The following is a 27,824-nucleotide window of genomic DNA, read 5'->3' as shown; positions in this document are numbered from 1 at the left end:
TTTTCCTGAAGGCATTGACATTTAATCAAACCCAAATCCCACTGTGACCATTAACATATCAGGGCTGAATGTGGGATGCTGTAAAAAGCTACAGCAGAGAAACCCAGACCAGGACATTAACATAACTCTGCCAGCATGATCTCTCTCCTCTCTCTCCTTCACCCCCCTCCTACATGGATAAGTGCTTACAAGGCAAACAGCTAAGTGTTAAGATTTTCTCTGACTCTCTCTCCCTCTCTCCCTCAACCTCTCTCTTTCCCTTTCACTTCCCCTCTCTTCACTTTTTATTTTCCTCTCTCTCTATCTCCCTCTCTATCTCTCTTTCGCTCTTCCCCTCTTTCTCGCTCTCTCTCTCTCTTTCACTTCCCCTTTCATTACTTTTTCTTTTCCTATCTCTCTCCATTTTTCTCTTATTTTTTTGTTGTTGTGATATGTTAATTATTGAGCTGTTTTGTGATGTTGAATGCCTGCCAAAACAACACAGTGGTAATGAAAGTGTGAAAAGCGACCGCAACAATCTCAATATTTCACCCAAGCATTACAGTAAAATCATTCACTTTTCCTGTTTTCACAAACGCAAGTGTACTGTTAGGCTACTGAATAAGCACAGTATGTCTAGAAATGGTTAGCGATGTAATGGATGCTGGGCTTTCTTGGAGAGTGACTTGCTTTAGCTGTATTAATCATCACAGGCACGGAGGGACATGCACTCCTGATGCGGAACAACTATGAAATATTGTCATGATAATGGGGTCAATAGCTGAGGAATTGCCAGATTGGAGGAACAGTTATATTTCTCATAACTCAGCAGAAATCTGTTGGTTGTTGGACTTGACCTTGGTCAAGGTCTTTCTGTTCTTGAGCTTCTGTCTTCACACATACTGTGACCCAACTTGTAACCACTCATGTATGACCTGCCCATATGGTGATTTTGCAGCGATACATACTGTACCTACATTAAACTAAATTTAATTAATATTGATGTTGCTGTATCGCTGCTTGCAATCACTGACCCCCCCCCCCCCCCCCCCAAAGTAGGACAACTTTTTTACACAAGGTACTGGGAATAGAGTAGGGACAAAAGGATCAAGAAGACAAACCAACTTTGACAAGTCTGAAATTAGAGGACACCCCCCAGAGATGCAAGAAGACTATCAAATTCAAGCTGTTTGTTGGTGGGGGATCTCGCTGTGAGCCCAGCAAACATGATAAACACAACAGAAAACACAAGCATTCTGCTTTACCGCAACCCTGAAAAGCTGACACTTGACAAATAACAGTGCTCAAAGTGTCAATCATCCATGCTTACAAGCCTCTGTTGCCCCCACAATTGAGGGTAGAAAATAGCTTTTTTGTAGGCTATGCATTTCAGGGGAGAAATAAATGAATTAATAAGAGGAGTAAGGGAATTGTGATGGGAAGTGGCTGGTTGAAATGTTGTTGTCCATTTATGAGAGAAAATCTATTGTATGAAACAGGCAATATTCATTCACAATATCCTCCTCTGAGAAGACCACTCTAAACAAGCAGATGTGAGATAACCATTTTCAGATTGCAAAGTGGAGAGTGGGGTGATATGGAAAAGGGTGTTTATTGACATAAAAAAGACTTGATCTTCCCTTAATCACTTTGTTTACATAACTTTCTTACATAAGCCCCCCTCCTCTCTGCAGCTCACAATTCTAATCAACATAACCAATTCCAATTCTCTCTCTCTCTCTCTCCCTCTCTCATCTCTATTTCATCCCCTCCTATTCCCTTAGCAGTGATATACCTCTGAAGCTTTGTAGAGAGAAGAGTAGGAGAGTTCTGGCTGGGTCTTTGTTTGGTTTGAAAGTGGGCCATTGTTATACAGCAGAGCCTTGCCAGAGAGGCGTGTAGAAGGACATTAGAAAGAGATCTGGACTTGATTATGTAAAGAGAACTTGTCTACCCAAGAAAGCCATTGGTCAACTGCAAAACATACAGAATTCTGCAGCACGGGTACTGACCAAGATCATACGGAGAGAACACATTAGATCGGTTTTAAATTCTCTGCACTGGATGCCTGTGAGTTTTAGAATGAATTTTAAGATTCTTCTATTGGTTTTCAAACCAATCCACGATTGCGCACCCCAATACATATCAGACATGGTTTTAAGTTATGTACCCAGTAGGGCCCTCAGGTCCTCTGGTACTGGCCTTTTAACTATGCCAAAGCCGTGGACCGAGAAGCATGGAGAGGCAGCTTTTAGTTACTATGCCCCTTGCCTCTGGAATAGCCAGACAGAGAACCTGACGAGGGCCGAAACTGTGGACATTTAAAAGAGATCTAAAAACACACCTTAAAACACAGCTTTGCTTTTCCTTAGGGTCATTTTTTTTCTTTCAGTTTTAATTTGTCAGTCTTTGTTTTTTAATCCTCTTATGTTTCTTGTGCAGTAAATATTTCCGTTTTTATTTTCATTGTATATTTGTTTTTTCCTGTGAAGTGCATTGTGTTGCATTCATGTCTGACATGTGCTATATAAATACAGCTTGATTTGATGTACCTGAGTCATCTGCTGTTGCAATATCTAGGATTTTAGTTCCCACATTCCCACAACCAACCAACGTCATGCTCTCTCTTCCTCTATCAGGATTATAAGGATGTTAGTCATTTGGGCTCTGTGACGGTAAAACATTTAAGTTTTCTTTATGGGGATATCAGAGGAGTTGTATCTGTGCTGTATTGTGTGAGACTAGTGGGTCTCTGTAATCTGTGGTTGCGTGGCGGTATCTTGTTGGCATTCAATTCATTTGAAATGGACTAATCCCACAGATTAGATTTGATCACAAACCAATCTCACAGCATCTATCCATGGCCGCTTGATAATGACTGAACATGTTGCTCACACAGGCAATCTGTAATTGTATTTTTTTATTCATTTAATGGCGGCTGCTGTTTGATGGTGAAATGTATGGAAATGACATTCATACTCAGTCAGGTAATAATAGAAACAGAAAGTATAAAGCCTGATGCATTAGAGTGAACAGCAAGCAGTGGTATTCACTAACATTTTGCATCATGCTTTGTGATAGATTATGGTAAAGGATCACAGAGGAGCAGAATTTGGCCTATTTGTTTGTCTCAAGCTGTATAGAAAGTTTTAGCAAACACCCTCTTAGAATGAACAATAAATCAGCTGCATAGTATGGAAATAGTGATTGTATGATTGATCTGTAATGTACAGCAGGTTGAAATGTGTGGGTGTCATTATTTTATTGAATCATTTTTTTATTAACCAAAGTATTTCTTATATATAATTAAATAAACCTGAAATTCATATCCAAATGTACACAGATTAACATAGACACACATTTAGCACCTTGAGAAAGTGTATGGGTCATCAGCGGGCCTAGTGGTTAGTGTTGGACTAGTAACCGGAAGGTTGCAAGATCAAATCCTGAGCTGACAAGATGAAAATCTATCATTCTGCCCCTGAACAAGGCACTTAACCAACTGTTCCTAGGCTGTGATTGAACATAAGAATGTGTTCTTAACTTCCTCTCCTAGTTAAAAAAAAATCACACTGCTCTTTTCCCACATTTTGTTGTGTTACAGCTTGAATTTAAAAATGATTAAATGTAGCTGTTGTGTCACTGGCTTACACACAATACCCCATAATATCAAAGTGGAATTAAATCTTTAGACATTTTTACAAATTAATTAAAAATGAAAAGCTGAAATGTCGGGTCAATAAATTGTCAACCCCTTTGTTATGGCAAGTCTAAATAAGTTAATGAGTTCAAATTGGCTTAACAAGTCACATAATAAGTTGCATGGATCCACACACTTAAAATGACTACCTCATCTCTGTACGCCACACCTGTAAGGTCCCTCAGTCGAGCAGTGAATTTTAAACACGGATTTAACCACAAAGACCAGGGAGGTTATCCAATACTTTGCAAAGAAGGACACCTATTGGAGGATGCATAAAATATTTCAAAAGCAGATATTGAATATCTCTTTGAGCATGGTGAAGTTATCAATTACACTTTGGATGGTGTATCAATACACCCAGTCACTACAAAGATACAGGCATCCTTCCTAACTCAGTTGCCGGAGAGGAAGGAAACCGCTCAGGGATTTCACCATGAGGCCAACGGTGACTTTAAAAAAGTTACAGAGTTTAATGGCTGTGATAGAAAACTGAGGATGGATAACAACATTGTAGTTACTCCACAATACTAACATAAATGACAGAGTGAAAAGAAGAAAGCTTGTACAGAATCAAAAAATGTGGCAAAGAAATTAACTTTATGTCCTCAATACAAAGCCTTATGTTTGGGGCAAATCCAACACAACACATCACTGAGTCCCACTCTTCATATTTTCGAGCATGGTGGTGGCTTCATCATGTTATGGGTATGCTTGTCATCAGCAAGAACTAGGGAGTTTTTCAGGATATAAATAAATGGAATAGAGCTAAGCACAAGCAAAATCCTCTGCTTTCAAACAGACACTGGGAGACAAATTCACCTTTCAGCAGGACAATAACCTAAAACACAAGGCCAAATATACACTGGAGTTGCTTACTAAGACAACATTGAATGTTCCTGGGTGGTCTGGTTACAGTTTTTGAAAATGGCTGTGTAATAATCGACAACCAACTTGACAGAGCTTGAAGAATTGAAAAAGAATAATGTACAAATATTGTACAATCCAGGAGGGCAAAGCTCTTAGAGACTTACCCAGAAAGACTCACAGCTATTATCGCTGCCAAAGCTGATTCTAACATTAATCAACTCAGGGGGTTGAATACTTATGTAATCGAGATATATTAGTGTTTTATTTTTCATAATCTTTTACAAATGTTAGCATTGTTCTTTGACTTTGACATTACAGAGCACTTTGTGAAGACAGTTGACAAAAAATAGCCAATTAAATACATTTTAATCCCACCATGTAACAATGTGGAAAAAGTCCAGGGGTGTGAATACTTTCTGATGGCACTGTATGTAATTCTATCAGTGGCGGTCAGTGCTGTTTATGATGAGGGAGGACAATTTGTTTTTCATGAGCATGGCCTTATTTCTAATGCAGCATTATTGGATGACTGTCATTCATATTCCATTCACCCAGTTTAATGTAACAGCAATAGGTTTAGGCTACTACATAATACTAACATTTTCCCTATACTCATCATGAGGTTGCTACAACCTAGCCTATGAATGAAAGTTTACAACGTAGGTGCACAGAAAAATTTGAGGTGACAGACAGTGACACATTCAATACACTCTTGCTTGCATCTAGCTGATCTAGGGTGTAATAATTAGTCCAACAGTTGCAAACAAGAGTTTCTATTGGACAAATTCAGGTATGTTTATCCCTGTTAGGTTCCGTTCGCTTCCATTTAATACAAGTTTTTCAACAGAACTGGAGGAATGAATACACCCCTGATCACGTGTAAACGCAGTTCACTTTCATAGCAGCCACATTCTATTCCTTCTCGCATCTATGCACTCACCTCTTCCCTTCGCTCGCGGACACATCAGCTGTATGTGACCAGGTGAAAAACGAAATCATATCGCAAGCGCTACAAACTGCCTACATCGTTGTCACCATATTAGCTAAAGTAATATCATAGTCAACATGTAACGATGTACGCTGAGCGTCGGGAAGCAAGTTCAGGAAGTGAATACATTTAATAAATAAATGAACAAAACAAGAACCACAAACAGAGCACCGACATGAAACAGAAACAATGACGACTGGGGAAGAAACCAAAAGGAGTGACATATAAAGGGCAGGTAATCAACGAGGTGATGGAGTCCAGGTGTGTGTCATTTACGCGTAATGCTGGTGACAGGTGTGCGCCATAATGAGCAGCCTGGTGACAAAGAGGACAGAGACGGAGCACACATGACAGTACCCCCTCCCCGACGCGCTGCTCCAGCCGCAAGACGCCAACCAAGATGGCGATCCCGGATCAGGAGCGGACCGGGCACCTCTACTAGGGTGCGGGAACCTGTCGATCCAGCTGAGGCGCGCGAGCATGATGACCTAGAGCGCCGGAAAGAGAGCATACGTGACAGCATACGTGACAGTACCCGCTCCCCGGCACGTTCTCCTCCAGCCACAGGACACCAACCACAGGGATGATTCCGGGGATCCGGAGCGGACCAGCCGCCTCCGCTGAGGCACAGAAACCTGACGAACCGGCTGAGGAGTGAGCCTGAAGAGCCGGCTGAGACCTCCCCGGTTGCCTCGGCTGAGGCACAGGAACCTGTTCACCCAGCTTCGGCATGGGAGCCTATCGAACCCGCTGAGGCATAGGAGCCTACAAACCGGCTGAGGCCTCCCAGACAGCTTCGGCTCCAACACCCGGACCCAACATCACCCCCAAAACAAAAGCAAACAAACAAACACTCCCTGATGCTTCCCTTTATTGAGTCCCGTGTGGCTCAGTTGGTAGAGCATGGTGTCTGCAACGCCACGGTTGTGGGTTCGATTCCCACGGGGGACCAGTACAGAAAGAAAAAATGTTTTATGAAATGTATGCATTCACTACTGTAAGTCGCTCTGGATAAGAGTGTCTGCTAAAATGTAAATGTTGAGTCGTCATTCTGTAACGATGTACACTGAGAGTCGGGAAGTGAATACATTTAATTAATAAATGAAACAAACATGTAACACAAACAGCGCACCGACATGAAACAGGAACAATGATGACTGGGGAAAAAACTAAAGGCAGTGACATACAGTGGCTTGCGAAAGTATTCACCCCCTTGGCATTTTTCCTATTTTGATGCGTTACAACCTGGAATTAAAATGGATTTTTGGGGGGTTTGTATCATTTGATTTACACAGCATGCCTACCACTTTGAAGATGCAAAATATATTTTACTGTGAAATAAACAAGAAATAAGACAAAAAAACTGAAAACTTGAGCGTGCATAACTATTCATCCCTCCAAAGTCAATACTTTGTAGAGCCACCTTTTGCTGTAATTACAGCTGCAAGTATCTTGGGGTATGTCTCTATAAGCTTGGCACATCTAGATACTAGGATTTTTGCAAATTTTTCAAGGCAAAACTGCTCCAGCTCCTTCAAGTTGGTCAGGTTCTGCTGGTGTACAGCAATCTTTAAGTCATCCCACAGATTCTCAATTGGATTGAGGACCGGGCTTTGACAAGGCCATTCCAAGACATATACATGTTTCCCCTTAAACCACTCGAGTGTTGCTTTCGCAGTATGCTTCGGGTCATTGTCCTGCTGGAAGGTGAACCTCCGTCCCAGTCTCAAATCTCTGGAAGAGTGAAACAGGTTTCCCTCAAGAATTTCCCTGTATTTAGCGCCATCCATCATTCCTTCCATTCCGACCAGTTTCCCAGTCCCTGCCGATGAAAAACATCCCCACAGCATGATGCTGCCACCACCATGCTTCACTGTGGGGATTGTGTTTTCGGGGTGATGAGAGGTGTTGGATTTGCGCCAGACATAGCATTTTCCTTAATGGCCCAAAAAATTAATTTTAGTCTCATCTGACCAGAGTACCTTCTTCCATATGCTTGGGGAGTCTCCCACATGCCTTTTGGCGAACACCAAACGTGTTTGCTTATTTTTTCTTTAAGCAATGACTTTTTTATGGCCACCCTTCTGTGAAGCCCAACTCTGTGGTGCCATATTCTTTCCATTTTTTAATAATGGATTTAATGGTGCTCCGTGGGATGCTCAAAGTTTTGGATATTTTTTTATAACCCAACCCTGATCTATACTTCTCCACAACTTTGTCCCTGATCTGTTTTGAGAACTCCTTGATCTTCATGGTGCCGCTTGCTTGGTGGTGCCTCTTACTTAGTGGTGTTGCAGACTCTGGAGCCGTTCGGAACAGGTGTATATATACTGAGATCATGTGACACTTAGATTGCATACAGGTGGAATATTTAACTAATTATGTGACTTCTGAAGGTAATTGGTTGCATCAGATCTTATTTGGGTGCTTCATAGCAACGGGGGTGAATACATTGGAGCACACCAGTTTTCTGTTTTTTATTTTCACTTCACCAATTTTGCCTATTTTGTATATGTCAGTAACATGACATCCAAATAAAAATCCATTTAAATTACAGGTTGTAATGCAACAAAATAGGACAAACGCCAAGGGGATGAATACTTTTGCAAGGCACTGTATATAGGGCAAGTAATCAAGGAGGTGATGGAGTCCAGGTGAGTGTCATTATGCGCCTAACGCTGGTGACAGGTGTGCACCCTAACAAGCAGCCTGGTGACCCAGAGGCCAGAGAGGGAGCACACGTGACACAACATAGCTAATAGGACGTCTTCCGGAAGTTGTCATAATTACAGTGTAAGTCTATGGAAGGGGGTGAGAACCATGATCCGCCTAGGTTGTGTATTGAAGTCAATGTACCCAGAGGAGGACGGAAGCTAGCTGTCCTCCGGCTACACCATGGTGCTACCCTACAATGTGCTGTTGAGGCTACTGTAGACCTTCATTGCAAAACAGTGTATTTTACTCAATTATTTGATGACGTGAATATATCTAGTAAAGTTTTATTTAAAAAGGACAACTTTTTAAATGTTTTACAACTTTTATTTTTGTGAAATTAACTGATGATGATGATGATGGTCCATCCCTTCCTCCTCTGAGGAGCCTCCACTGAACTCTATCTATGTAGGCTGGCCGCAGTATGATTTGGGGTGGGTGGGCATCTTGCATTTAGGCATTCCTTCAGGAACACCCTTCTCTGAGTTTTTCTGCTTGCATACCGGAGTCCTCCTTACTAGCTAGTGGGAGCGACATCGGTAGACAGTGCCTTTCACTCCCACCTGCCAAACACCTGCCCTCACCATCATTAACAGAACTGCGGGAAAACAGTGCACGACAGGCAAAGGACACTTTCTACCGGTCATTCCCGCCTCCCGCTAGCACAGCAGACGGGAGGCTAGGACGACACCATGAACTAGCTAACTAGCTAGCTTGCTAGTTAGCGACACTGTGTGCTAGCTTGCTAGTTAGCTTGTTAGTTAGCTAGCTAGCGCACAATCTCGCCCCGACTCCCGCCTGCTGTGTACCAGAGTCCTCCTTAGGACTAGCTTGCTAGGCTAGCACACAGTGTCCTTCGCTCCCGCCTGCCGAACACCTGCCCTCACCATCATTAACAGAACTGCGGGAAAAGTGCCCAACAGGCGGGGGCGAAGGACACTGTTTATCGGTGTATGGCTAGATAGCTACCGTTGGTGACTCACCCTTAATGTAATTCCGCTGCTCTATCAATCATAGCCTACATTCATCTTGGAGAAGAAATATCAATTGGCTGAAGCAATGTGGATGGGTAGCCAGGCAACAGTGTCATTGCAAAAGCGAGAAGACCATTGAGATTGGCCATCTGTATTACCCGTGCTACCTGCTGCCCCCCTGCCAAAGAGGTGATGGTGCCTTCCAGGAAGCGCCCCCCCCTCTCTCTCTTTCGCTCTCGCTCTTTCTCTATAGACTGAATTAAATCAACTGACAAATGGTATCTCCCTACTCCCGTATGGAACGCGCTGCCGCGCCGAAGCCGGCTGCTGCCCGAGCGTTGAAAGCGTAGAAGGTTGCCCGTGGTTCTTTACTGTTGTGGATGTCGGACTGACTCCGGGGAGGGAGAATTCTTCGCAGCCGAAAGGGAGGTTACTTTTCCGGGGCAGTGGCGGAGTGCGCTGACCATGGCCTCCAACTTCAATGATATAGTGAAGCAGGGATACGTGCGGATACGGAGTAAGAAACTAGGGGTGAGTGACACTTTGCTGAAGGAGAGGAGAGGCTTCTACGTAGTTATTTGTGGTCAGGACAGGCGGGCAGCAGTAGCCGCATCAGGAAGGCAGACAGGGAGGCAGGGGCACTAGGAAGGCAGCTGGATTATTTAGAAAAGGTTTAATTGCAGGCAGCTGTCCTGCTGTGAGTTTTACAGAGGAAGATAATAGAGGAGCAAAACAACATGATTCACTTTCCTTTAGTGGTTGCATTTGTTGAGTTTTTTCGTTAATATGTAGGACATTAAACAGAATATGATGGCAATAACAACGTTTCAAATTGGGATAGTGTTTGTTGGAGATATTGTCCAATTCACGTTTATTATCTTGCAAAAAGTGGGATGATTATTTATTTTCTTCATAACCACATTGAGTACTAGGTTGTCAAAGTTGTAATTTAGGCTACTTCACAAATTACAGAGACAACTCCATCATTGACAACAGCTGTTTCTAAATTATATTCAGTCCATGCAGGGCACTGACTCCTTGCCTACAAGTATGATGGATATAGATGGTGTAAGGATAATGGTAAAGTATTGTGTTGATAAAGACTAGATGCATAAAGTAGACTGCAACTGTGGTCAAATGAGTTGTATTGATCAGAAGCACTGAAACACTGCAACGAGTTAACAACTGAATTATAACACAGTAATACAGGTGTAATAACTATAGCAATGGATTATGTTTATAATGCTTTTCAAAATGCTCAAAGCACTTTGCTTACATTACATACAGTGATCTGTACCCCACACTGGACAATATCATTCTAACAGTAAATGGTGGTGATGATGGTAGCCTGTACTCTGTGATATTCCCTGGATCTTAAAGCCAGCTGGGATATTTTTAGATTACAGTACATTACAGAATGAATGTAGAGCAGAAACCTTTTCCTCTGACCATGATGGGCGATGCTGGCTAGTGATGTCTGCTTTCCCCTCTCCTGCCTTGCCTTCATCACCGCTTTGTCTTCGTGCATTTACATTTTAGAATAAGACTATTGTAATTCATTTTTCTACGATGAAACATTAATGACAAAAGAGAAGGAAAATAACATTTTATCCTCTCAATCAGCGTATCACTCAATTTTAAATCTCTCTGGTTCACATTGTTATGCGTATTTGTGCGTGTATATTGTGTTCTGGCACAGTGCTTTGCTGTAACTTTGTGAGTTAGATAATTCAACATTTGGCTGTTGTGGAGGTGGCTATGCCAGGACAGCTACCTTTCATCATGCTGTTTTTGAGGCAAGAGCTGAACAGCAATATGTTATTTTTGTTCTCAGCCTGTCAACCTCCCCCGGGTTGTTGTTTGAATCTAATGCCATGCTGGTACGGTCGTGTGTCACCTCTGGTAAAGCATGTGGTGGACTGTACAGACTGACAGACAGAGAACCTATAGGAGGACTGTCAGACACTGAGAGGTTGTCCTCCTCACCTTCTGTCTCTCCTGTTTTGCTGCTGGACTGTTTCTGGGTCGAACAATTCCATATCGGTGCCCTCCTAACTCATAACCTTAACCAAAAACAATTAGGGCAGGGGTATTCAACTGTTACCCTACGGTGTCCAGAGCCTGCTGGTTTTCTGTTCTACCTGATAATTAATTGCACCCACCTCATGTCGCAGGCCTACATCAGGCCCTGATTAAAGGGAGAGAATGAAAAAAAGACAGTGGAACTGGCTTCGAGGCCCAGAGTTGAATATAAGGGCATTAGGAGGTTAAACACAACGCTGACCTTACTGTGCAATTTGTGTATGTTTTTCAATATCACTGTAACAGTCGTTGGATGTTTTTTTCCCACTCAGCGAAGTTCACTGGTCTGTAAAATGGTCTGTCAGACGTGAAAAGGTCCAAGTTGACATAAGAACCATCGCATCATGACTGACCTTTCAAAACCTAGCCTCCTCCGTCCTCCTCCGCTTCCCCCTCTCTGACCTTACTCTCCAGAGGGCTACCATTTCACATATTTTCCTCGTTTCAATTTCTGATTATGGAAAACTACAGTTGAATGACATTAGGATATTTCTTCTGTGTGGTATGAATTTCCGCGGCTAACAATAGATTCGGCGGAAAACCTCATCAGCATCAGTCAACCTGATTGGCTCATTTTCGAAGCTGGTCATGTGTGAAGGTTAGATCGTACTGTGTCAGTGTTTCTGCGGAATTGTTAAAAAGGTCTAGGCACATTTTCGTTCTTCCCTCTCTTTGTTTATATTTCTTGTTTAGTCACTTTACTCAGCCTTTATGGAAGACATTATATTTCTACTTTAGAGTCTAGACAACTCCTTTGTTGTATTTTTACTTAGATATACTTGAAATCAGAGTTGTGTGGTGAATTGATATAGTCAGCTAAGCCTCCGTAGCTTGGAGATTCAGACTGGCTGAGAGTCAGAGATTGTTGTCTCGCCCTAGCCTCACACCTCTTCCTCGCTCCCTCATATCTTCCACTCTCATAACTCGTCCCTGTCCCTCGTTGCTCCCTGTCTCTCATCTCATCCCGCTCTCACCTCTCCCTCTCTTCTTCATCTTTCACACTCTTTCTCACCTCTCACACAACTCAGTCTCTCACGCCTCTCTTCCTCCCTCATCTCGCTCCCTCTCCTTAATCTTTCCCCCTCTTTCTCACCTTTCCCCTTCTCTCTCATCTCTTCCCCACTTTCTCAGTTCCTTCTTTGTCCTTCTAAGCCTCTTACTCCCTTTTCCCTCTCTCTCTCTCTCTCTCCCTTCCTCTCACTCTGTCTCTTACCCTCTGCTTCTCCCTCTCTCTCTCTCTCCCTCTCTCTCTGTCTCTTACCCTCTGCTTCTCCCTCTCTCTCTCTCTCTCTCTCTCCCTTCCTCTCACTCTGTCTCTTACCCTCTGCTTCTCCCTCTCTCTCTCTCTCTCTCTCCCTTCCTCTCACTCTGTCTCTAAACATTACACTCACAGAAGTTCCAAAAGAATAAAGACATTACAAATGTCATATTATGTCTATATACAGTGTTGTAACAATGAGCAAATGGTAAAGTACAAAAGGGAAAATAAATAAACATAAATATGGGTTGTATTTACAGTGGTGTTTGTTTTTCACTGGTTGCCCTTGTCTTGTGGCAACAGGTCACAAATCTTGCTGCCGTGATGTTACACTGTGGTATTTCACCCAGTAGATATGGGAGTTTATCAAAATTGGGTTTGTTTTCTAATTCTTTGTGGATCTGTGTAATCTGAGGGAAATATGTGCCTCTAATATGGTCATACATTTGGCAGGAGGTTGGGAAGTGCAGCTCAGTTTCCACCTCATTTTGTGGGCAGTGTGTACATAGCCTGTCCTCTCTTTAGAGCCAGGTCTGCCTACGGCGACCTTTCTCAATAGCAAGGCTATGCTCACTGAGTCTGTACATAGTCAAAACTTTCCTTAAGTTTGTGTCAGTCACAGTGGTCATGTATTCTGCCACTGTGTACTCTCTGTTTAGGGCCAAATAGTATTCTAGTTTGCTCTGGTTTTCTTTCTCCCTCCCTCTCTCTCTCTGTCTGACCCACCCGCCTCGGTCTCTCTCTGTGTCTAACCCCTCGCCTCTCTCTCCCTGTCTCCCTCTCTCCCCCTCTCTCAATCCTCTCAATAATACATCAAGCCGTCTGTCCCGACTACTCCCAACAGCAGCTTTGTGTTTTCATTGTGTTTGTGATAAACTGCTCTGTAAAGTGCAGAGTTCACTAATCCACACACAGAGAGGGGAGAAGTCATAGCTCAGCGCGGATGGAGGGAGGAGAGGACTCCCTACCACGACAATTTAATCTCCCAAATCAATCCCTGATACCCTGATGCTCTGGCACCACAGCCTGAGCCAACTGCTGCACCATCTAGCCTCTTAACTAGAGAGGAGAGACGCAATCAGAAAACGCCTTACTTGAGACAGATACTTGAGACATTTCATTGCATAATCATTTGTGCTCTTTTTTTTTAACCGCTCACTCATTTCCTCTGATGACTCTGTCCTTTTGGTAATGGCATTGACCTTGATAGTGAAGCGTTGGTGCATGGTTCACTACCTTAGCCTGTTGGTGTGGCTATAGGCTATACTATGTAAGTGAAGGAGGACTGTTTTAACCTTTTGAGATAATGGATGGCATGTACTGCAAACAGTTTTACTGATATCACAAACAATTACGAAACGCATCATAGCACACTGTATATATACACTAGCTTTTGCATGCAACTCTAAGGATTAATACAAGGTACAAACGTCTCCCTGCTCCAGATTAGAATGACAGATTTGATGATGTACAGTGCCATTTGAATTGTATGATTTTCCACGGTGTTATTATCTTCTACGGACACACTTGAGATTGACCTATGAAATCCCGACTCTAAAGGTATCTATCATAGCTAGCTCCTTTAACACCATCTCTCCATCCTCTTCTTCTCTTCTTTCCCCTTCATTAATCACTCCATCCCACTGGGCTCACAAACCTACTGAACAACTGAATGGGTTTATGCCTATGTGTGCGTGTGTGTGTGTGTGTGTGTGTGTGTGTGTGTGTGTGTAAATCTGATCTACCTGTAGCTCAGTCTAATTTCAGAGATGTGCGTTAACATACAGTATGTCGTTTTTGTGTTATAGTGTGATCTAGAAATAGGACCTTTGAATTCTGTAGAGGAGGAAATCTGAAGTATGAAGTTATTCTTAGGAAAAAAGGCTTTTAGCAGGACGCGGTACACCTTTATTTTAGAATTAGAGATGTAATGACTTGCAATCTGATGAATCTCTCTTAGCTTTCATCAGGGAGCTGTAAAGGAGTCACACATCCACATAACCATCGACATGGCCTAGTCACGGCTGTGTGTGTGTGTGTGTGTGTGTGTGTGTGTGTGTGTGTGTGTGTGTGTGTGTGTGTGTGTGTGTGTGTGTGTGTGTGTGTAGTGTGTGTGTGTGTCTCTGTGTGTGTGTGTGTGTGTCTCTGTGTGTGTGTGTGTGTGTACTTTTGCACGCTACCTGTTTGTGCTTTTCACACAGCACCCAGAGAAGTGTTACAAGGTAACACTCTTCTCTTGTTTTAAATAGAGCAACATCATACATTTTCAATCAAAGATCACTGCATTATAAAACTCCCAAATACAACATTCTTTGAATAATGAACATTCAGCCTAAGAAACAATATTTATTTCAACACATATACTTATTTGTAATATGAGAGGTAACGTTGACATGTGTGTTGGCAAAGCTCTGACAGCTATCATCTCTCTCAGCACTCACCAAGGAGTTGATGCTTGCTTCTATTTATTCAGAGATGAGTCCTCTCTCTCTCTCTCTCTCTCTCTCTCTCTCTCTCGCTCTCTCTCTCTCTCTCTCTTACCCGCTCTGTGTCTCTCTCTCTCTCTCTCTCTCTCTCTCTCTCTCTCTCTCTCTCTCTCTCTCTCTCTCTCTCTCTCTCTCTCTCTCTCTCTCAGGGGAGTTCTTTTAATAGTAAGAAGGTGACAGTTAACTTCTCTCCCCATACAGGGCTGTCAGTACTCTACCTGTCTGTCCTGCTGAGTACTATGTAAAAATGCACAACAGCTTCCTTCTCACAGTGCCTGGCTTACTGTATCTGCCTGCTTTAAAAAAAACTGTACTACTTTCTAATGAGTTACAGTGTTAGAGAGAAACATGGAGTGGTGTCTCGTCCGGACGCAATATGATCCACTTTTTATTAAGACAGCTTGTAATATTTCCTCAAGAGTTATTGTTAGAGGAATGAATTTTGGATAAGGTCTGCCAAGGGGAGTTGTAAATGGAGTACAATACCAGCCCTGGCACTGTCACTTCCATGGAAATCATTTATGGGGCCATAATGGAGAAAATAATGACTTCCATACTCGTAAAGACATGGCAAACATGAAGGTCTTGGACAGTTTTCTGGATGGGAAAATGCCTATAATGTGGCATTAGTATGTGTAAGAAAGAGTGGTTTAGTGGTTGAACAATTGATCATTTTCAGATTGTATGGTATGTTTTGTATGCAAGCAGTGGACATTGAGCTAATCTGACTTAATACTGTGAGGTACTGAGCAGCAGGCATTTAGATCACACACACATGCACACACACAATTCCCCCTCCACACACACACACACACACACACACACACACACCTGACCTTCCTGTGCCCTAAACACTCCTCTAACTAACTGCATGTTTCCTACGCACTTCCCCACTTCCCCCTGGCATCCCAGTGATTCCCTCTCATTCTGCCCAGTAATCTGTTAGCTGAAGTGATAATTGCATTCCACAATGGCTCCATGCTGAGACTGCACACAGTCACGCTGAATCACTGCCCATGTATTCCAATGGAGTATGTCCTTTAGTGGAAATGAGACAAAAACAATATGACGAACTCCATCACTACACTTCCTTTGATGTTTACTCTGAGCGAAAAGGCAATTTCATCCTTCTTCCTCTAACACGTGTTTAATTAGATTTAGAAACTGTTAGTTAAAGCGGCTGGCTATTAGCTAAATCAAGTTAGTTACAGTATGAAAGAGATCCCTTTGGGTTTTAGTAGTAGTGAAAACTCATTGTGGATATAGCCTAGTTATAACCTAGTTTGGATACATCCCAGTTCCAGTTAAAGGCATCAGCGAGCCAGCCAAAACATGGCTTCAGAATGCATGTATGGATTCCCCCATGTCTTCTGGTTGTTAAGGATAGCACATTGTAGGTAAATGCATGAGCGAACCAACCAGAACATCAGTACTACTTTAGAAGCCAAAACATCAGTGAACAGTAAGCCTACTGTACTACTTTAGGAGCCAAAACATCAGTGAACAGTAAGCCTACTGTACTACTTTAGGAGCCAAAACATCAGTGAACAGTAAGCCTACTGTACTACTGTAGGAGTCAAAACATCAGTGAACAGTAAGCCTACTGTACTACTTTAGGAGCCAAAACATCAGTGAACAGTAAGCCTACTGTACTACTTTAGGAGCCAAAACATCAGTGAACAGTAAGCCTACTGTACTACTTTAGGAGTCAAAACATCAGTGAACAGTAAGCCTACTGTACTACTTTAGGAGCCAAAACATCAGTGAACAGTAAGCCTACTGTACTACTTTAGGAGTCAAAACATCAGTGAACAGTAAGCCTACTGTACTACTTTAGGAGTCAAAACATCAGTGAACAGTAAGCCTACTGTACTACTTTAGGAGTCAAAACATCAGTGAACAGTAAGCCTACTGTACTACTTTAGGAGTAATCCTCAGGATGTATCTGATCCACTGGACTAGGATTACCATCCTTAGCCCTCTGATGATATTCCAGCAAACAACTCTCTCATAGAAAGTGTCCTCAAGCACACAAAGAGGCATAATGATGTGGTCCTGTAACATGCAAATATTATACTCTCTCTCTCGGATGCAGTGGTTTGCACTACACGCAATCACATCCCCAGGTTGTGTTTACATGTTAATGAAGGTCAGCTAAGCGTTATTAGAATAGTCAAGTGTCGTAGCGCTAAAGAAAGGACCTCTTTCATCCCTTTTGATAGGCTGTTTCCTTCTTTCCTTTGAGACTGCTGCCATCGGTCACTTCACAGGCTAGCTAGCTTCCATTTGGTCTTCACACAACAGCCCACACCTGTGTACCTAGCTTATATAGTTGGCCCTGTGCGTTTTGATTTATTTTTTGTATTTATTTATTTGCATACAAGAAAAACAAATCTATTATGCTGAAGTTTTGAAAGGTACATGAAAAGAACATGTGCAGGAGATGTAAATAACAAACACAAAAAACAGAGAGGCTTGGAAGTCACCTCCCCCCTTCACATGTACTATATATAAAACAAAACCATACAAAAAAAAGTTACCTGATTTTTAAGACAAACAATTGTATATTTATTAGCCTGGTCCCAGATCTGTAGGCCAATGTGCTTTTGTTTAGCCAACTCCTCTGCCTATCGTTGTCCATACATATCTGAGACCAAGCTAATGGCTAGCCTAATACAATGACACTAACGTATGGAGGCTAACGTATGGATGCTAATGTAGCACGCTAATGGCTAGGCTACAAACGTCAGTCCCTACAACACGGCTTGAGTATTATGAGCTGGGGTTAAATTGAGATGTTTGTGTGTTGTGAGGTGTATGCTGCCTGTTTCCCCATGCTGAGGCCGGGAGACAGAATGAATACAATACTAGTGAATGTAGGACCACACTCAGACAGCCATGCTCATAAACAATAATAGACTGTCAAGTACACTCAGAAAAAAATTGCCGTGGCCTGTTTTGTTTGTCTGTGTTTGTGCCGGGCTGAATACGTTGTCTTCAGACAAACAGACGGAGTAGGGTTATTCTTGCATAGTCAAATCCCTTTTTGTCTCTGTGTTATTGTCCGTGAACACAGCTAGCAACGAGCTGCTTCAGCCTTGTAGTTAGATTAAATGGAAATTGCTCTCTGGCTGCGGCGGGATTGCTGACTGAAGCTGTAATACTGAGAGGCTTTGGGATAAGGGACGTTTTAAAGAGCAGGCAATTGTCATGATGATGACTGAGAGCAGAATCCATCCACTGTGAACCAATTGGAAGAGTATTTTAAAATTTATTTTACATCCACAGTAGATACATCCTGCTCACATCAAATAGCTGGCACAGTTATACAACCATCGAAATTGGAATCAGAAATCCCACCAGGAAATAAAATGTATAAAACAATGTATATACAACATTATTTTTTTTTCAAACCAGTAACGTCAATATATTATGCTTGTAGGGAACTGTACTTGAATCCGTTTTTATTCTCTTCGAGATGTTGTGAACTATTGCTAACTGCTATTTCTGTATGAGACATGTATGTTCTGACAGCCAGGACATGTCAGCTATCCCCAAGACTCCAGAAATCAATCAAGTGTGTGTCTGTTTATGCATATGCATTGTGTGTGTGTGTGTGTGTGTGTGTGTGTGTGTGTGTGTGTGTGTGTGTGTGTGTGTGTGTGTGTGTGTCTGTGTGTATATGTATGTACTGACATGAGCAATACACTGTGTGGTTTCCAACAGCCGAAACATTTGCCCTTCTCTCCCCCACACCTCAGAGAGGAGAAACCTCAATATTGACCTATATCTCCTTGAGAATAATTTGGCTGCTATTTCGGTCCTGTTCTTAAGTATGCTTTGTAGGGTGTGATGACTGAATCTGCTGCTGTGTTTGACATTTTAACTAATGTTCCAGGCTCCAAGCTACGGTGGCCAGCAAGGGCCAAACATCCCCAGAGTACAACCAGGGTAATAAGAAAACACCAGGGTAATAAGAAAACATGAGGGAAAGCGCTGCCTTGGTTGCCTGTGCTTGACGGGAATATTTGCATGAGAATTGGGTGTTTCTTTTAACAGGGCTTGTCCTATGGCTTATTGATGTGGAATGAGAGCATAATAGCTCCAGTCTGGTCTGAAATAGCAGAGAGGGCAGAGTATGAGAGATCTTCTACTGCTGAAGAGGAAAAGTGTTATTTGATGTCTTGTGTATTATAATCTATTCACAGGCTTCTAACTAGAAGTCCTGTTTAAAAGCCTAATTTATCATTAGTCCTAATGGAGGGCGGCCTGAAGCCAAATGCAGTTGTTCTCTCTTTCACCAGACCTGTGTGCCAGGCCTCTGAACCAGACTTTTCTCACTGCAAAGAGTTTCTCAATAGCAACTACTTTTTCACTTCTTCTTCACACTCTCCCTTCTCCTCTTCTTTCTCTCGTTCTCTCTCATCTCACACTCTGTCATGGATTAGCACCTGTCCCTGTTGCTCATGGCATCATGACTGTAGAGGCTGTGTTTTGGGTGAGAGCCTGCAATGTCCTCTACACCTGATGTCATGTTCAATAGCAGTCAGTGTCACAGGCAGAATGTATAACATAGAGTTATCATGTATCTCACTCTATCCCATTAGGACATGGATATTACATTTCTGGACTGATCTGGCCCATTAATGTTGACGAGGAGCGGTAGCCATGCATAGGGAAAGAGGAAGGGGGAAAAGAGGGATGGAGGGGTAAAGAAAGAGGAAAGGAAGACATGGATATAGTCTGGAGAAAGGAGGGAAAAGATAGAGAGAGAGAGAAAGGGAGTCAGAAAGAGAGAGAGAGAACCCAACAGAAAGAGATATAGAGAGAGAGAAAGGGAGTCAGAAAGAGAGAGAGAGAACCCAACAGAAAGAGATATAGAGAGAGAGAAAGCGAGAGAGACTGAAAGAGAGAGATGGAAAAAGGAAGAAAGCGAGACAGACTGAAAGAGAGAGATGGAAAAAGGGAGAAAGAGAGAGAGATTGAAAGAGAGAGATGGAGGGAGAGAGAAAGCGAGAGAGATTAAAAGAGAGATGGAAAGAGGGAGAAAGCGAGAGAGATTGAAAGAGGGGGATGCAGTGATTACATGGTGCTGAGGTAGCACTGTTGACACATGAGGATTTGGAGTGGCCCAGATAAAGTAATCTATGATTAACTGGGGCGCGGCGTGGTGCAGCAGCCTTGCTACCTCGCCAACAGCTGTAGTCAGGGCCCAATTACAACATTATGGGATGTCCAAACATATTAAGGGGGCGGGAATGGGGAGTGTGTATGTGTGTGTGTATGAGCATTTGTGTATTTGTGTGTGTGGCTACCATATATGTGTGGCTTAGTGTCGGGGTGAGAATGGATGTAGGTGTGTGTGTTTTAGGGACATATTTGGGAGTGCGATCGAGGTAAGGTGTGCGTTTACGATTTTCAGGATAGGGAGGGAGGGAGTAGGGTCACGAGTGCAATTAAATAGACATTTCTAGTCATCACATTTGCTGTCAAATTGTAGAAATGTTCTTGTGCGGGGTGGGGCTGTGGGGGGGGGGGGGGGGGGGGGGTGAGGGGGGGGGGAATTATAGCTGCTATGATTGCTGTACCAACTGTCCGACGGGATAACAAATCAAATTATAAAGATGGACCGCGGTACTGGCCCAGCGCTGGCCCGCCACTGTCTGAAATTGATTGCCAACAGCAGCAGCTGATATTGCAGGGCCTGGTCTGTCATAGTCCATCAGCAGTCATTATCACCATAGGAATATGGTGCACTCTGTGGGGGGGGGCTCAGTCCATGCTACTGTGGCTGAAAGAGTATGGGCTACATGCTACTGTGGCTGAAAGAGTATGGGCTACATGCTACTGTAGCTACGTCCATATTGGTTACACTTTACTAGGCTTTTCATTTGGTATTGGCTTAGAAGTGACTTTGTAGAATGGCAATACGATGGTTGTTGATGATTGTTCTTTTTCTGTGTGTTTGGGATTCCTTGAAACAAACGCTACTATGTTACAAATGTTGGTATCGTAGTTTAATTCCTTGAAGTAAGTACAAGACGGTACTGTATGGATGTGGGTTCCGGAGTGGCGCAGCAGTCTAAAGCACTGCATCTCAGTGCTTGAGGTGTCAGGACAGACCCTGGTTCGATTCCAGGCTGTATCACAACCGGCTGTGATTGGGAGTCCCATAGGCCCAGCGTCGTCCGGTTTTGGCTGAGGTAGGCTGTCTTTGTTAAAAGGAATTTGTTCTTAACTGACTTGACTAGTCAAATAAAGGTTAAATAAAAAATAAAAATAGCTGGTAAATATCAGCTAAAATAGCCTAAGGCTGTAGAATAAAATGTTTACTCCAGGCAATGGTCGAATAGTTGTCATTCATCCTATCCGTGCTTTCTTTTCAAATCAAACTTCCCTTTCTGGAAACATAAACCAGAGTTCTGTTCTCCTCTCAACATTACATTTGTCCTCTTTCCCAGCACCTGAGAACTAGTGGATGTTACTGTGAGCACACTTCTCTCTGAGGTTTTGATTATGTTTCAATATTAAACTCTGTTCGGTCCTGAACAGAACTTGCAGACAGGCTTTGCTATTTTTAGCAGATGTGAGAGAAGTCATATACCTGGAGCTACAGTAGCTGTCATTGGAAATCATTTTCATGTCTTTAGATGGTTTCTCCGCCCGTTCAGCAGGTGAGTAATGTGCCTACGGGGGAGTTCGCTTATGTTTTATTGAGAGGCCAGACACATCTTCAATAACGCTGAAACTTTCACAATGTTCTGAGAGAAGTTAATGGAGGGACTTAGCATCAGGGGCCACTTGCAGGAAATGACTGTGGTAACTTATTACTGGGGTTTAAAATGTGATTTCACCTCTTTACTTCTAAAGGAGCACTTTTACTGCCTGTTCCATGAATTTGATGTAGTTTAAGTAGAATTAGAATATTATTTGCTCTGATAAAGTAGTCTTTTGGGCGCTAAAGCATTCTGTCTTGAAAATAACAGGTTGACTACAAACTGGACTGCCTCCATTACGCACACGCACGCACACACGCACACACACACACACACACACACACACACACACACACACGCACACGCACGCGCACGCACGCACGCACACACGCACACACACACACACACACACACACACACACACACACGCACACACATGCACACACGCACGCACACACACAGCTAATGAGCGAGCCCAGGGCTTTGCCAGCTGCTTCCCCAGGTGTGTATCCAGACATATAAAGGTGAGGAGAGAATCTCTTCCTCAATCCCACACAGCTGGCTGTCATGTCTCCTCCTGTTGGAGCACGAAAGGTCACACATGCAGGCTGGCTGGGATGCACGCATACAAACACACACACACACACACACACACACACACACACACACACACACACACACACACACACACACACACACACACATCTCCAGCTGTGTTCTGTTGTCTTTTGATCAGCTAAGATCATACTCAGGAAGCTTTCACTGCACAAAACAAACTATGGCACAGAGATGGTAAAAAATATATTTTAAATGAGTTCGTTTTCAACTTCAGAAAACCCAAAATTATTGCAAAGTGCATTTTCATGACCCAGTTTACTTTCGATCCAAAATGCCTGTGGCCTCTGCCTCTAGCATTTTGTATGAGTCATGTATTCTGAAGAAACACTCAGTCCTACTACCCATATAGGATATCATTGTGTGTACAATGACACTGTATGTACAATAGGTTGTCATGGCTAAATATTTACAACATATTTTACCTGTTGGTGTGCTGAGCATTGAATAGTATTCTGATCTGAAACATCTGTGAAGAGGAGTGTTATGATTTGGAAGGTCTGGGTTGTTCTGAACACTCATAAAGACAGGTCAGGACTTCCAGTGATTAATCAGCCATTGAGATTTCAGAGTGCAATCAGCATGTCTCTGCCTCAGAGAGCCGAGAGAGATGCCCCAGTCCATATTCAGCCTCTGGACCTCTGTTGAGAGGGAGGTCAAAGCTGATGAACAAAGCTACACTGTGTTGCATTTAGTCTGTTCTTTTGGCCATAATATGTCTTTGTGAGCCATACTTGTTGGTGTTTTGAACAATTGGTTTATTTCCAAACTGAAATCAATATAGTTATCATTGGGTACCTTGTGTACCGCTTGTATAAAAATCCTTTCAGTGTTGTTGCTTTGTTATACGATAAGGGACTAAAGCAGCATGAAAAATATAATTCTCTTCTTTAAAAGCTCTTGTAGACAAATGGAAAAGGGTTATTTGTTACAGTCAAAAGACAGCAGCATACAGTAGCTACAGCACCATTTCTCTGGGGTAATTCTTCACACAAATTGAATGGGCTATTGTAGTAGAAACCAGTGCTTTCATCCTCTGGTACTTAGATCACACCTCAAAGAAAAGATGCTGATTGTACTCTCATAACATCCTTTTTTCTTGATAATATATATATTTTTTATTTCTGGGCGATGATGCTTTGTTCTGCGGCAACACACAAATACACTCACACACTCACTCACCCTCGCATGGAATAATGTCCCGGCATTCTAATTAGTCACACATTCTAGAAGCTTCAGAGTCTCATTCACCTCCATGTAATTAAAATCAGTGTAAGAGTTCTCCTAAGTAACACCTAGAAACACTGCCAAGAATAGGCCCTCCTTGACAAAGCATTTGACAACTGTGGAACAGGCGAAATTAAGCCTTTTCCTTCATACCTTTTGTTCTTATAAACACTGTAGCTATCTCTCTGAGCTTGCTTTTGTAGTGTTGTAATGACTTAATCTCAGCATTCTCAGAGTGAATTACTTTGGGTGTGGTAGGCAATGAATGGTTTTGTTTCGTTGCCCCAGAAGGGATTTCGAGACAACAGTTGAGTCAGTTTCTATATGACTTGATACTGGAGCTGTAGGTTATGATCAACGACCAGACAGCTCATTCTTACCTCTTGGGGTTTAATGTAATATGGTGTTGTTTTGTCCTTAGGTAAACTATTCAGAAAATAGATTGGTTATTGACTATGGCCTCTTGTGTCCTGATTAATAAATGCAGAAGTAAGAAAGCACTTTATAGGTACAGCCCATCATTACCTTAAGTGTCCCATTCTACATTAAAGCATTTCGTTGTGTACCTCTCTCTCTCTCTCTCTCTCTCTCTCTCTCTGCCCCTCTCTCTCTCTGCTGCCCCTCTCTCTGCCCCTCTCTTCCCCATCTCTCTCTCTCGCTCTCTCGCTCTCTCCCTCTTTCTCTCTCTCTCTTGTTTTCTCTGTATAATAGTCATGAGCCTCACTAATGGCCCCGAGGCCCATCAGTAGGAACTGAACAGATAAGAACCAAGGCAGGAATTCACTCCAGTCAATTACCTGGAGTGCCAAGTTCAGCCTCTGTGTTCCTTTTATAGAGTAAACAAATGGATCCTGGATACACAGTCCCTCCACGATGACGATGCAGAGAGTGTTAATCATACATCACACAGATTAATATCAGCTAGCTATCTCAGAGAGGAAATTGAAAGATCCTCTTCTTCAACATGAAGCCCCTAGATATGGTATTAGGCCTAATAAGTTATAGTTCACTCCTTATAAATGCACTTCAGATAAGTGCATACTTTAAGTGCACTACAGTTTTCACAACAGTGTTCCAGACATCCGAAAGTTGCTACTGGTAACCGCATGCTCTATTTAAATGCACAATATCACAACAATCTCAAGCTATTGCATTTATCATTAATGGGCTGTATATTTGTATTTGGTTTAAATCACTCTGTTCGAGACGGAGAGGCGCTTTATGCATTTACACAGACCGTTAAGGGTAGAGGACACCTTCCCTGGTCTTTCCGGATGCCATACACAAATTATATTAGGATAATAAAGTGGATGCGAGCCAAGAGGTCCTTGAGCCAAGCTGTCAGGGAGATATAAAGTATTAAAAGACCACAGAGGGGATGTGTGACATCTTCAACTGACATCTCAGAGTCAGAGTAAATCACACAGTAGTAGTATAACAATGTAAAAAGTTACAATGACTAAGGATCTTTCACTTTCAGTGTCTGCTCTGTTATGGATGATATAGGTTATGGATGATATAGGTTATGGATGATATAGGCTATGGATGATATAGGTTATGGATGATATAGACTATGGATGATATAGGTTATGGATGCTATAGGTTATGGATGATATAGGCTATGGATGATATAGACTATGGATGATATAGACTATGGATGATATAGACTATGGATGATATAAATTATGGATGATATAGACTATGGATGATATAGACTATGGATGATATAGACTATGGATGATATAGACTATGGATGATATAGGCTATGGATGATATAGGTTATGGATGTACTACTAGAATAAGAAAAGACTGTAGAATAAGGTGTTCAGATGTGGATTATTCTGGTCTGATTCAATGTATCCTTCATGAAAGAGAGAGAGAGCAATGGAAGAGAGAGGGAAAGAAAGATACATTTGCAGAGAGAGAAAGAAATACAGAACGAGAGAGAGAGAGATAGAGAGAGTGAAGTGGAGAGAGACAGACAGACAGGGGAGAATGAAGTGGAGAGATGATTGTGGAGTTCTTTTTTTTAAAGAGACGAAGAGTTTTTGAGTGTCTGTGTCCTTTTTTCAATCTTGACCTTGTTGTGGCTCTTTGGCACACAGTGTGTGTGTGTGTGTGTGTGTGTGTGTGTGTGTGTGTGTGTGTGTGTGTGTGTGTGTGTGTGTGTGTGTGTGTATCTGTGTCTCTCTCTCTATGTGTGTGTGTGTGTGTGTGTCTATCTGTGTCTCTCTCTCTCTGTGTGTGTGTGTGTGTGTGTGTGTGTGTGTGTGTGTGTGTGTGTGTGTGTGTGTGTGTGTGTGTGTGTGTGTGTGTGTGTGTGTGTGTGCGTGCGTGCGTGCGTGTGTGATCCAGAGGGTTCTAAGTCCCTGCAGGGGGGATGTACCAGACTTTGGTCAACCAATCAATACTCACTAAGCTACATCAGTAGGCTACCTCTGAGAAAGCCAACACAAAGGAAGCTAGCTACTATTACACTGCTTTATCATCTCTCACTAAACACCCGGGACATATCAGCTGTCAACGCTTTAACATTGTCGTGTCGTTACAATGTTATACGCGCAGAAATAAACTGAAGGATGTCTCTCTCTCTCCCCTCTCTCTCTCTCTCTCTCTCTCTCTCTCTCTCTCTCTCCTGTGTGACGGTGAGTGTTAGGGACCGTTTTTGAGCGCGTATGTCCCCTTTCGATTTTGACCTTATTGTGGCCCTTTGGCACACAGTGTGTGTGTGCGGCTGTGGGCGTGTGCGTGTGTGTGTGTGTATGTGTATCTGTGACTGTGACTGTGCAGTAGCAGTGCATCCAAACAAATAGGTCTAGATTGCTAAATAGATGAATGCACAAACAGCCCAGTTTCAGTTGACTGAGAGGAAAGCATTTGCTCTTTGAGTTATTGATGTGGTGATGCACCGGTGAGCATCTCATTGAGTCTGGATTAATATCCACACAGATAAATGATGAGACAGGCTGGCTGGAATGCTTGGAAAGTAGATGGAAAAATGAATTAGTGAAGATGCTTATTAATGTATCAAATTCATTTTTTTGTTTTTTTGTTGTTTTTTGTTATACACTCAGCCCAATGTTCTAAATTAATACCTTTCATTGTGTTATGATAAAAAATGCCCTTGACAATGTCAGCATTTTGTTTTGTTTGGCTGTGTAATCAGTTACGTCTTTTTTCAAACTTCAAAGGTTGCATTGTGTGCTGGTTTTTAGTCTTGTTTATTACTGTACATCTCCCTGGTTTGGGGTTCTGATCAGGTTCTTCAGGGGAACATCTCCCTGGTTTGGGGTTCTGATCAGGTTCTACAGGGGAACATCTCTCTGGTTTGGGTGTCTGATCAGATTCTTCAGGGGATCGTCTCTCGGGTTTTGTTTTCTGATCAGGTTCTTCAGAGGTACATCTCTCTGATTTTGTTTTCTGATCAGGTTCTTCAGGGGAACATCTCTCTGGCTTGGGGTTTCGGATCAGGTTCTTGAGGGGAACATGTCTCTGGTTTGGGTTTCTAATCAGGTTTTTGAGAGGAACATCTCTCTGGTTTGGGTGTCTGATCAGATTCTTGAGGGGACATCTCTGGTTTGGGTTTCTGATCAGATTATTGAGGGGAACATCTCTGGTTTGGGTGTCTGATCAAATTATTGAGGGGAACATCTCTCTGGTTTGGGTTTCTGGTCAGATTCTTGAGGGGAACATCTCTCTGGTTTGGGTGTCTGATCAGATTCTTGAGGGGAACATCTGCCTGGTTTGGGGTTCTTCTGATCAGGTTCACCAGAGGAATATCTCCATTGTTTGGGTTTCTGATCAGGTTCTTCAGGGGAACATCTCTCTGGTTTGGCTGTCTGATCAGACTCTTCAGGGGAATATCTCCCTGGTTTGCGGTTCTTTTGATGGTATTCTCATGGTTCTGTTACCCATGTGTTCTCCACAGATCTTCAAGAGGTGCTGGCTGGTGTTTAAGAAGGCGTCCAGTAAAGGCCCCAGACGGTTAGAGAAATACCAAGATGAGAAGGCAGCATACTTCAGAAGCTTTCACAAGGTAAATACATTTTTTATACTGTCACTGTCTTTTGTATATATCTATACAGTTGAAGTCAGAAGTTTACATACACCTTAGCCAACTACATTTAAACTCAGTTTTTCACAATTCCTGACATTTAATCCTTGTAAGAATTACCTGTCTTAGGTCAGTTAAGATCACCACTTTATTTTAAGAATGT

The 27,824-nt window shown here is 42.6% G+C and overlaps 1 protein-coding gene across 1 annotated transcript in view; it reads left to right on the top strand.

Annotated features, from left to right (window-relative positions):
- Positions 1-9,408: 9,408 nt before the first annotated feature.
- dok6 (docking protein 6) overlaps positions 9,409-27,824 on the top strand; it is a 90,779-nt gene continuing 72,363 nt past the window's right edge. Inside the window, exons 1-2 of the mRNA XM_029697711.1 lie at positions 9,409-9,754; positions 27,536-27,643. Of these exons, the coding sequence (XP_029553571.1) occupies positions 9,689-9,754; positions 27,536-27,643 (174 nt within the window). The 5' untranslated portion in view covers positions 9,409-9,688. The remainder of the gene's footprint in view (positions 9,755-27,535; positions 27,644-27,824) is intronic.

This window comes from Salmo trutta, chromosome 2 (genome assembly GCF_901001165.1).
Source record: "Salmo trutta chromosome 2, fSalTru1.1, whole genome shotgun sequence".
Lineage (NCBI taxonomy): Eukaryota > Metazoa > Chordata > Actinopteri > Salmoniformes > Salmonidae > Salmo > Salmo trutta.
The sequence above is the reverse complement of the archived record's forward strand: the minus strand, read 5'-3'. Positions and strand labels throughout refer to the sequence as shown.